Genomic DNA, 12,903 nt, shown 5'->3' on the forward strand with positions numbered 1-12,903 from the left:
GGCGGGATGGGGAAAAGACTTTAAGAGGAAGAATCTGGACTTCCTGCTAATAAAGGCACAAGTGGTATTGAGCAATAAATTTCTACCTTGAGGGTGCCTGGGTGGCTCAGTTGGTTAAGCAACTGCCTTTGGCTCAGGTCATGATCCCAGAGTCCCGGGATTGAGTCCCACATTGGGCTCCCAGCTCCATGGGGAGTCTGCTTCTCCCTCTGACCTCCCCTCTCATGCTCTCTCTCTCTCTCTCTTAAATAAATAAATAAATAAATAAATAAATAAATAAAAATCTTTTTAAAAAATTATACATTGAACCTGTCAAATGTCACACGCATTATACTTTTACAAATGACCAGCTACATGTCACCTCCTGGGAACCTGTGGTAATTGTTTTAGTTGATTTAGGTATAAAGAAAACATCAAGAAAGCACCAAAGGAGGTGGACCATCGATGGAAGGAATTTTAGTCAAAGAAAACAGGAGAGAGGAGTGGTATTACAATCCCTTCCACTCACGAGGCTGATGTGCATTCCAGTGTGTGTATTGCACAGGCTCAGACTTCTGTCCTGCTGCTGTCCTCCAAGTGTATTCTCCTGTATCATTTTGATCTTGAAGAGCGATCCAAAAATAACTCTCCTTCGTTTTTACCACACTACTGATCAAACTGGTAATAAAAGCCTGTTCAAACCTTAAAAACGGAAAAAGGAAATGGTTATAGTAAGTTTCTGGGCAATAAAAAATGTCATTAAAGCATAATAAGGTACACAGAATGGCACCAGAGTAATTCTTTCTGATGAATTCTTCAGAACATGGAGCAGAAAAACACTCAAAGACCCCAGACATTACTAATACATGCCAAATGTCTGTGCAATTCCCAGAAATAGATGAGTGAGGAGAATTTGAGTCTCAAAGACAAGGCTTAATTCTTCAAGGAATAGAGTCCAGCTCCACTTTCAGAGTATAGGTGGGAAAGCCCATCAAGCTAGCAATACATTTCTTGGCACAGCATGTGCTCTATTTTATAATTAGGTCACATATCACATACCTTGCCATAATGTGTGTGCAATGGGGGAACTGGCAGTGGGGAGGAGGAATGAACATTGCCAACATGTAGTTCACATGCACCCACCCACCACACTTGCCTGGTGAGAATGGAACAGAGATTGGAGTAGCTATTTTATGTCTCCCAAATAGGTTTATTCACAAGCACATGGAGTCCTTGGCTTATTCAAATGTGTTCAGATGTACACATTCACTGAAGATAAATTTAAAAACCTAGGAACTAATCCAAGGATGTGCACCCACTAATATTTTCCCCACACAACTGAATGAATTAGTATTCATTGATTGGTGGCATTCCTCCTTTCCCAACATGAATGCATCAAAAGTAGAATCTGGAAAATTTGTATATATGCTTCCACATGAATATCTAATAGAAAAATATGAGTATTTAAACTTAAGTAGCATTGAAATTTTAAGCTAAGTTGTAATCTATCTTGAAAAATTTATTTCCAATGCATCTGAAGTTTTGAAGAAACACATTTCAAACAGTGGTGACTTTTGGCCAGAAGTGCTGAGTCAGTGAGAAAGGGTAGGCCTGATGAAATTACCCAGGAAACCTAAGAAAGCAAATTAGACTTTTTCATCCAATTCTGGAATTGTTTCATTACCATGCATCCTTACGTTGCTAAGGGAAACAAAATCAATGGGGTCATTCAAGAATAGAAGAGCCTCAAAGGAAATGTGGGGGAGGGGAGAAAAGAGCACAGAAAAAGTAAAAATTTTAATCATTATGAACATCACTACCAACATTTAGTGATCTTAGGCATCCATGACACTCATCTTTGCAGAGCATATGGATTTTTATTATGGTCTAGTAAATATTTTCTGTATTCTATTAATAATCCAAATAGCACGCATTTGAAATGAGAAAAGTTCTTTTTAACCAGATTACAGTGGCAGAATTTTATGTAAATTGTGTTTTAAAGGAAAGTACATAAAACTAAACATTGTCTAGATGCTATCGCAATTTTCCTTATGCTTCCAGTGGTTCACGCTCTCACAATTTAGGATCTGCTTTGCCTTCTCCTCTCTGAGCCAGAGTAACATTTTTATCGTGCCCAGCCAATGCTCTAACTGCTGTCTTAGGAGGCCAGTGGGGCACTACATCATGGAGGCTATGGCCAGACCACCATTACTGTCTGGTTCTAAACCCAGGGGACAATGCTGGTTCTTCCATTACCTTGTAGTACAGCATTTATTGGATAATAGAGAGGAAACATTGTGAACGTGGCCACTGATATCATTATTCATGACAACATTTTGCTTTTGTTCCCTGTTGATTTTATTTAGTCCACTCTGATTTGCTATTTTATCACTAATAATGATTGCTTAAAACAATAGACACCTTGTGCTTCTTAAATTGGCAAGTATTTTTAAAGTAGTTGCTTATAATACTCATACAGTATATCCTAAAACCTTAAAATCAGGACCCTAGTTTTCTTGATATGGTTTAGAAGATATCATTATTAATAAATAAATTCAGCAAATATATCTTTCTTTTAAATCATATATTCTAAGAACTTAACTCTAGATCACAGCATGCAGCCTTTTGAGTGTCTATTTCCAACAGAAAAAGAAATAAGAGGACATTTTATATTCGTTACCACTCACTATTTCATTCCAAACACTTAAAAGGGTTGTGAAAACTCTGGCTTACAGTAATAGAACAGATGATCTTTTAAAGTCTTTTTTGGCCTTGTGTTTAGAATTCTTCATTTGAGAATATTCCAGAGTTTTTCTTATATTTGGACTTTTTGTCTGGTTTCACTGGATTATATAATTCAAATATTATTGTGACTTAAGGAACAAAAAGTAACCATAAGTACATGTTTTTATATTTTTATTTGAACCAGAATAACATATCCAAGGAATTCAATAAAGTAAAAATTGTTATTTCTTAGAAAAACAAATGATAAAATACTTTCCATATGTGAACTACTTATAACATCAAATTTTTAGGAAAATAATTCTTAAACTTAGAAAAAAATTTTTTCCAATCAACTCCTGAAAGAAGTTAAGAAATCAAATGTGCATTTTCAATGTAAATAACAAAAATATATCTTGAATTTCTATCAGTTTGATGAGAAATTGTTACTCATGGTGCTAAACATTACATTTTAATTTTAAAAGTGCAATTTGAAGGCAGCAATACTTATTTTTTGGATACACTGAAAATTTTTTTTCATTTCAAAATAAAATTCACATTTCAAAAAATGCACACTCAAAAGGAGATATTGTATATTTGAATCTCTAACTGAACATATTTCTTCATCCATTTAGCCAGTGACCAATGTAGCTGAAAAAAAAAAAAGATGTTTCTTGTCTGTGAATAACACAACACTTAGCAGCAACAGTACTTAATGATTATGTTTGTATTACCTAAAACAAGAGATTGAAAAAAGTAATGAACTGGATGTAGCTTCACTAGAGAGCTTATTTCAATTAAAAATAATAATGGTAGTTTTACACTATAGTGATCCAGTTAGGAAGTTTTCAACTTTGAGCTGAATAATTACAATAGGATTTCTTTTAATAACATAGGTGTTAACATTTTTAATACCATATTCAAATAACTTACTCTATTGTGGAATGAATACAAAAATGCGAAATTTCTTTCTCTTTCTTTTAAATAAAGAATAGAAATAAAATATTAGTAGTTTCAAAATGGGAGACATGCATCATGATTATTGCCACAAAAAGTTTTTGGTGGCATTCCTCAAGAACTAGAAATATTCAGTTTTTGGCTATTGTTTATTGCAAAAGACTAAAAGAGAAATATAGACTTAGAAAAGATACTTAACATACACACAAAAAATATACCTAGAAGAACAAATTCCAAACTGTTAATGACAAGTTACCTTTGTTAACTGTAAATGGGAGAGAAGTGGGATTGTTTGGGAGGGAAGAGGAATGCAGGTGAGAGGGCACTTTCACTTTTTAGTTTATATTCTTCTGGCTTGCTTGAATTTATACCAATAAGAATGTTTTTATTGCATAATTTTAAAGAGGACAACTAAAATATGTTTTTAAAAAGAAAGTTAGGGGTGCTTAGGTGGCTCATTTGGTTGAGTGTCCAACTCTTGGTTTCTACTCACATCATGATCTCATAGGTTGTGAGACTGAGCCTCAGGTCATCAGGTTCCACACTCAGTGGGGAGTCTGCTTGAAGATGCTCTGCCTTTGCTCCTCCCCATGTCCATGCATGCATACATGCGTGTGGGTGTGTGAGGGCACTCTCTCTGTCTCTCAGAAATAAATAAATCTTCAAAAATATGGAAAATAAATGAAAAAGAAAGGTAATTGGATTCTATAAAAAAAGTGTTAGAACTAATAAATTCAGCTATGTTCGGGATGCAGTCAACACACAAAAATCAGTTGCATTTCTGTACACTAACAATTAAGAATCTGAATCAATTCAATATATAATAGCATCAAAAATAAAATAAATAATTGGGAATAAACTTAGCTAAGGAGGCAAAAACTTGTACACTGAAAACTATAACACATTGTTGAAAGAAATTAAAGACCCAAATAAATGGAAAGACATCCCATGTTTGTAGATTGAAAAACCAATTGTTTAAATGTCTATACTACCCAAATTGATCTACAGATTGAATTCAGTCCATGTCAATATCCCAATGATGTCTTTTTCAGAAGTAGAAAAATCCACTTTAAAATTCGTATGGAATTTTAAGGGATTTCAAGCCGAATAGCAAAAACAAATATGATAAAGAACAAAGGTGATCTCACACTTCTTGATTTCAAAACTTACTCAAAGTACCACAAGCAAAAACCGTGTGGTACCAGCATAAAGACAGACATAGATTAATAGAATAGATAGAGAACCCAGAAATAAACACTTGCATATATGGTCAAATGATTTTCCACAAGGGTGTCAAGACTGTTCAATGGGAAAAGCACAGTCTTTTCAACAATGATTTTGGGAAAACTGGATATTCACCTGCGGAAGAATACACTGGGACTCTTCTTACATCATACCATTTATAAAAATTAACTGGAAGTTGATCAAACACCTAAACACAAGAGCTAAACTTATAAAACTCTTAGAAAAAAATAGGGAAAACTTTTCATGACATTGAATGTGGCAATGATTTCTTAGATATGACACCAAAAGCACAGGCAACAGAATAAGAACGGATAAGGTGGGCTTAATCAAAATTTAAAACTTTATGCACTGAAGGGCATCAATAGAGTAAAAAAGCAACCCACAGAATAAGAGAATGTATTTGCAAATTATGTAACTGATATGGGATTAATAGCCAGACTATATAAAGAACTACTACAACTCAACAACAAAGAATGAATTCCCCAATTAAAACATAGGTAAAGGACTTGGAAAAAACATTTCTCCAAAGAAGATATACAGATGCCAAAAAGTACATGAAAAGACATTCAATATCACTAATCATTCGGGAAGTGCGGGTTGAAACCACAATCAGATACCATTTCATACCCATTAGGATGGCTATTATATAAAAACAACATAACAAGTGTTGGCTAGGTTGTGGAGGAATTGGAACTCCTGAGCACTGATTGTAAAACAGTGCTGCCAATATGGAAAATAGTACAGCTGTTCCTCAAAACATTAAAAATGGAATTATATCAGCAAGTTCACTTCTGGGTATATTACCCAAAATAACTGAAACCAGGGACTTGAAAGATACTTGTACATTCATGTTCATAGCAGCGTGTTTCACAATTTCCACCAAAAGGTAGAAGCATCTCGTATCTATTGTATGAATAGATAAACAAAATGTAGTATATATATATTATGGAATATTACTCAGCCTTAAAAAGGAAGGAAATTCTGACACATATTACAACATACATTAACCTGGAGGACATTAGACTAAGTGAAATAAGCCAGATAGAATAGCACAACTACTGCATGATTCCACTGATATGTTAACTTAGAGCAGTCAACCGCATAGAGACAGAAAGTAGAATGACCGTTGCCCAAAGGTGGGGGCAGAGGGAAATGGGGAGTTATTATTTAAAGGGTACAGAATTTTAGTTTGGGAAGATGAAAAAGTTACAGAAATGGATGGTGGTGATGATTGTCCAATGATACAACTGTACTTAATGCGACTGAACTGTATACTTAAAAATTGTTAAAATGATCAGTTTTATGTTCAACATATTTTATCACAAGAAAAAATTAACAGCAAAAGTGTTTAGGGAGTATGGTGGTTGCAGGAAAACAGCAGAGCTGTAAAAATGCTTGGAGATAATGCATATTTAAACCTAGAAGAAAATGAGATACTGCAGGATTTCTTACTTTTGGCAAAATGCAAAAAATTAAATGTCATTTGGATTATTTTATGCCAAATATTCCATGGCTGATTGATTCAAGATTTAGATACATATGCATTTACACGATTATCCATCGTAATGATAACTCTGGAACTCAAGTTTTGCAGTCATGTACTATCTGAAAGTAGTGTCCAGGCCTGAAAAAATTTTGTAACCATTAGCAAGAAAATAACATTCTGCTATTCCCCAATAAGGGTCTGTTTTTCTTCCCCTCTCTATTCCACAAAGTGTTAAATGTCCTAGACCAGGAGCAGTTGACTGTTAACAAAAGAAATAAGTAATCTGTAGCAGGTGGTTCTAATTGTGCCCATCAAATCTGTTCTCAATTGTGCAGAAGAGTGGAAAATCAATTAGCAACTATAAGCTTGAGCACTGGTGAGTGACAGGAGTGTCTTAACTCAAACGGGAAATCAGTAATGGAAGAAAATGATTACCAAGGCAGCGAGTGGACACTCCTGAATCTGAGGAAACTTTCCGTTTACTCCCCAACCTTCTCTGACAAGAGATGGTGTTGAAAAATTTTGTTGTGCCTTGTCAGTCAAAGAGTGGGGTGTAGTGTGGGTCATTGTTTCTTACCTGATAGAGTCTGAGTGAATAAAAATTGAGAGCACAGGGCCCTTCCTTTCCTCAACCTGCATGTCCTGTGTTGGAGTCACTGCTCTGAGTATAGACGTGTTTGCAGGGCAGTGTACACGCTTGGCAACTGTATGGGAGAGATGCCTCACTGGGGCTAGTGGAGAGCACTGAGGGAGCTTGACTGTTCACTGAGTAGCATACTAGCACAAGATCACCTGGGTGGGCCTACAAGGTTGTTGACGGAATGAAAACAAACTTATCTATGCTATAAGGTTTGCTTTAGAGTTAGGTCGTACATTAGTATTGGCTACTGAATACACTTTATCAAAGAAACAAACGTTTTATAACATACTCTTGTATCCAGTTTTGGAGGAAATGAAACCAAGGAGATTTTTTTTCCAGACACTTTCTGTTATTTGTGGGAGGTCTCCGTTCTTAGAAAATGAAGCCTTTGAATGCTAACAGATTCCTGCCCTACTTGGGTCACTATGGCATTATAGGTTATCTGTAATGTCACTTTTTTTTTTTTAAGGTTTCATTTATTTATTTGTCAGAAAGAGAGAGAAAGAGAGCAGAAGCAGGGGGAGTGGCAGGCAGAAGGAGAAGTACACTCCCTGCTGAGCAAGGAGCTGGATGTGAGACTCAATCCCAGGACCCTGGGTTCATGATCTGAGGTGAAGGCAAATACATTACTGACTGAGCCTTCCAGGTGTCCCTGTAACGTCACTTTGAATTTATCCATTTATTGTGTTCTTCCACTTTCTTCACTTGTTTCATATTTCTATGTTCTATTTCTAGCTCCTGGCCTGCAAGTGGCACCTGGACAATTACACCATGCCTTTAATTTCTTTTGTACAGCATGCCAGTATTTAATATGGTACCTCTTGCAATATAGATGTTTAATAAATAATTTTCTAATAAATGCCTGACTATTGGTTTTTTGCATTGTCAGATAGCATATGAAAAATAATTAATACAGTGCCAGGTATGTGACAGGTATTCAATGAATATTACACACAAAAAAGAAAAGAATAAGACATAAGAAACAGGTGAAACAATTAAACTTCTTTTCTTCAGTGAAAAACGTAATTAAGTTATAATTAACAAAATAGCATAGCTTCATTGATCAGGCTCCTGAATAAAGCCCAATATTGGCTCACTTGCTGGAGGACTTCTAACCCAAGGTCTTCTTGAAACGTTTTGGGTGGGTGATCAAGTTGAAGATAAAGACTTCCTTCTGCCTGGCAGCTGGGAAGAAGGAAGGTAGAACCAAAACAACACTGAGATACATCAAGGGTGGTGCTATTCCTGAAGGAAGTGTCTCCTGAGCACAAAATGTTTCACTAGGCAATTTATTTTGACAACTGCTGTCAATCCAGTGGTGTATGTGTGTGTATGTGTGTGTGTGCATGTGCACATTCTGTGCATGGTTGGAAGGAAAGACTGGGAAGGTGAGAGGTAAGAGGAGGAAGGAAATACTGGTGGCTTTGAATGTTGACTTCCTCTGCAAGGAGAGGAGAGAAAGCAATAATTCCTCCTACAGGTTAGACCTATGTCCGAAATGTCTCTGGATAAAACCCTAGTGTCAACTGTCTTGTTTCCTTGGCTTCAGTGGATATTTTTAAAGGCAGTGGCCTCAGTAAAAAAGCAAGTGGCTAGCTTTGCAGGTATAGGTTCCCATGCAATCACTGAAGGGTTCTACCTTGTTTCTGTCTTCAGCTTGGAGGAGTCTATTTCCCTCATTGTTCTCCTGGCATTGTTAGTGACACTCGGGTCACTTCAGCTGTTGGTACTTTTATTCCCTATTACAAATCTATAGCATGTTGCAAATTCTGTGGAGTGTCAAAAGGACACAGTTTCTCTGTTAGTATGGAGAAGACACCTGTGCACAGAGAAGTCTACATCTAAGCAAATATAGAGCTAAGAAGCAATGGGGAAGCATTTGAAAATATTCCACATTTTACCTATACTTTTTTTTTCAATAAGAGTTCACATTTATTGAGTCCATTGCCAAAGCCATGTACAATGCCTTTGACATGCATTATCACGTTGTATTTTTAATTTATTTTTTTAAATTTTTAATTTTTTATTAACATATAATGTATTATAGCTATACTTTTAAAAACTCCACATAACTTACACATATTACATTAAAAACATACTTAATTTTAAAATGACATACTTTGTTTTCATTATAAGCCTTTGGATAAAATCTAAATACAATTGAATACATTAGCAAAGCTTAATAATTAATAAAGCTTTATGGAAAGTGAAAGTCATCTTAAATTTTCTCTTTATTACTCAAAAATTGATTTAAGAATAATGTTGTATGATTTAAATTCATCTCAATCAATAATTTAAATAATTTAATACTCTAATGGACAGTACACTTTAGATTTTGACAAGTTACTGATTATGGCTAGATTTTATCATCCCAGGAGCACTCCTGTCAAAAAAGTACAGTCATGTTTCTGATAGAAAATTTCTATCTTACCTGTTTGTAATGGTTACAAGGGCAGGAGGACAGTAATAACCACTGGAGGCATGGTCAAAACTTCGAAGGACAGTGTCAATTTTGTAACAGAATCCACCATGTCTCTCCCATCCCTTAAAAAGGGAAATAAGAAAATTAAGGACATAATCTGATTTAAAGAGCAAAATATTGTTTTTGTGTATTCTTAACAAAGTCAAAACTTGAATTTTTGTCTTGAAATCTTTGTATGTATCCTATCTGATAATGCCATTAGCTACAGACACTTCTATATTTATTTAATTAATAATTAAAACCTAAAAGTTTTAATTAACCTGTAATCTTAAAAAATCTAAAACAGATGAAAATAAAGGGGGCACTCACTCAAGATTCTCTCTTTATTTCTCTCTCTCTGTTCAGACTTACAGAATTTCATGGTTCCTACAGGATGGTAGAAATTAAGAGTGTTGGCTTTGAAGGCAGAATGCATGGGTTTGAATACTGGCTCTACTACTGTGCAACTTTATTTAGTCTCTAAATGTCTAAATTTTCCTCTGTGTGAAATGAAGATAATAATAGTATTCCATGGAGTTGTTCTGAGAATCAAAGGGACACAGTGCAGGCAGAGATCTTAAATAGAGCCAGGAACTCAATATGAGCAAAGACGACATATGTATCTAGATAATAGTGTATATTTTTTTCAACTTTCTTTCCTATTGCTTATTTCATGATATCCCACTAAGATTCACTGAGGTTAGAGACCTGGATAAAGTCACAAAGTGGACAAGCTGGTCTGGAACCCAATTCTGATGTAATCCAGGATGGTCTTAGCTGGATCATAATATTTCTGAATAGAAACTGGCTAACGTGTATATATATATATCTATATATATATAATTCTGAAATCAACTGGTTATCCTTTGAGAGAGAAAGAAAGCAAGCTTTGGCACTTGAACAAAAATGATAAATGTGTAGCTCCATGGCTCTGCCCCGAGAGCAATGAAGGGTGGCTCTGTTCTTTAAAATCATATACTACAGGAGACATGCATTCATTAGTCTTCTATACTTCAGCTGAGTTATTTTAGTCCTTTTTCTTTTAATATTATAAAATCACATCACTTGCATCTATCTATTTTTATGTGTTCACCAGGTTTTTTTTTTTTCATTCATGAGTTTTAAAATACACTTTATTCTGTGTCATGCCAATACTTGCTGGATTTTGATCAGATATAAAATGATTTCTGCTACATTTCTTATAAAAGGTCTCAGTCTTGTAGTAAATTAAAGTAAACCTTATTTTAGAACTCAGCTATTTTAGTTCAAAACATATTAAATGAGGTGTGGATCACAGGAGTTCCACATCCAGCCAGCCAGGATGGGCTCTGAACTCACTCCCTTAACCTCTCCCCATAACCTTATCTGTGTGAGTAGTTGACAGCTCCAGCCAGAACCCCCTGGATCACTCCAGATGGGGTGGGAGGTTAGACTGCTTTTGTATTTGGAAGGACAGGCAGAGGAAGGCTGACAATTTGACCTTTCTAACAAAGTATTCCTTCTTCATCAGTAGTTTTCAGATCACAGGCTGCTTAGTAAAGTAAAAAAATCCGAGAACTGAACAGGCTCAAGAAAATTGGCGGGAGGAGGGATGTGGCATAGTAATAACCAGAAAAACAAAGCCTCTTTACTACAAGCCTTTCTCCACACAATGAAATTGGGAAGAATAATTGACTGTATCTGTGAGTATCTTTTGTCTATGAGGCACCATTTCATTTTACATGATGGTGATGACAGTCAGTACTGAAACAATTGCTCATATTATACAATCCCAAAAAACTAAGAGGGAAAAAAGCCTTTTTTTTTTTTTTGCCTTGAAATTACCAAAAAAATTTCCCTCTTTATGTAGTGCCTTTCATTCCTGTGACTTATCTGTTCCACAACTGGAATGCTGTATTTCTCACTACCCTTCACTCATTTTGCCCAACACTGTCTGCCCCCTCCATAGGCAACCATCCAGTTTGTTCTATGTATTGATAGGTCTGATTTTGCTTTTTGTTTATTCTTTTTTTTTTTAGGTTCCACATGTAAGTAAAATCATATGGTATTTATCTTTCTCAGACTTATTTCACTTAGCATTATATTCTGTAGGTCCATTCATGTTAGTGCAAATTGCACAATCTTATCCTTTTTTATGGTTGTGTAATATTCCTCTGTGTGTGTGTTTTGTGTGTGTGTGTGTGTGTGTGTGTGTGTGTATACACCACATCTTCCTTATCCATTCCTCTACTGATAGACATTTAGGTTGCTTCCATATTTTGGCTATTGTAAATAGTGCTGCAATAAACATAGAGGGGCATGTATCTTTTCAAGTTAGTATTTTTGCTTTTTTAAAAAAGGTTTTATTTATTTATTTGACACACAGAGAGATAGATCACAAGTAGGCAGAGAGGCAGGCAGTGGGGGCGGGGAGCAGGGTCCCTGCTGAGCAGAGAGCCCAACACAGGGCTCAATCCCAGGACCCTGAGATCATGACCTGAGCCAAAGGCAGAGGCTTAACCACTGAGCTACCCAGGAGCCCCGTATTTTTGCTTTCTTTGGGTAAATACCCAGTAGAGGAATTATTGGATCATACGGTATTTCTATTTTTAATATTTGAGGAACCTTCTTACTACCTTGCACAGTGGCTGTACCAGTTTACATTCCCACCAACAGTGCATGAGTGCATGAGGGTTCCTTTTTTCCCACATATTCACCAACACTTGTTATTTCTTGTGTTGTTGATTTTAGAGATTCTGACAGGGGTGAGGTGATATCTCATTGGAGTCTTGATTTGCATTTCCCTGATGAGAGCTACGTTGAGGATCTTTTCATGTGTTTTTTGGCCATCTGTATGTCCTCTTTGGAAAAATATCTGAGGTCCCCTGCCCCATTTTAAATTGGATTATTTGGGGATTTTTTTTTTTTTTAGGTGTTGACTTGTAGAAGTTCTTTATGTATCTTGCATATTAATTTCTCATTGTATATACCATTTGTAAATATCTTCTCCCATTCAATAGGTTGCCTTTTTGTTTTATTGATGGTTTCTTTCACTGGCAAAAGGTTTTTATTTTGATGTAGTCATAATAGTTTACTTCCAATTTTGTTTCCCTTGCTTTAGGAAACATATCTAGAAAAATATTTCTACTATCAGTGTGGGAGAAATTACTGCCTTTGTTCTTTTCTAGGATTTTTATGGTTTAGGAGTCTCACATTTAGGTCTTTAATCCATTTTTAATTTATTTTTGTGTGTGGTGTAAGAAATATTTTATTATTTTTAAAAAATACTTTATTCCATTTATTTGACAGGGAAAGAGAGAGAGAGAGCACAAGAAGGGAGAGTGGCAGGCAGAGGGAGAGGGAGAAGCAGACTCCTCGCTGAGCAGAGAGCCCAGTGTGGGGCTCAATCCCAGGACCCTGGGATTATGACCTGAG

The 12,903-nt window shown here is 35.7% G+C and overlaps 1 protein-coding gene across 1 annotated transcript in view; it reads right to left on the bottom strand.

Moving 5' to 3' along the window:
• PLA2R1 (phospholipase A2 receptor 1) overlaps positions 1–12,903 on the bottom strand; it is a 108,986-nt gene that overhangs the window by 50,867 nt on the left and 45,216 nt on the right. The window contains 2 exon segments of the mRNA XM_047721863.1: positions 509–681; positions 9,460–9,572. Of these exon segments, the coding sequence (XP_047577819.1) occupies positions 509–681; positions 9,460–9,572 (286 nt within the window).

This window comes from Lutra lutra, chromosome 3 (genome assembly GCF_902655055.1).
Source record: "Lutra lutra chromosome 3, mLutLut1.2, whole genome shotgun sequence".
Classification (NCBI taxonomy): domain Eukaryota; kingdom Metazoa; phylum Chordata; class Mammalia; order Carnivora; family Mustelidae; genus Lutra; species Lutra lutra.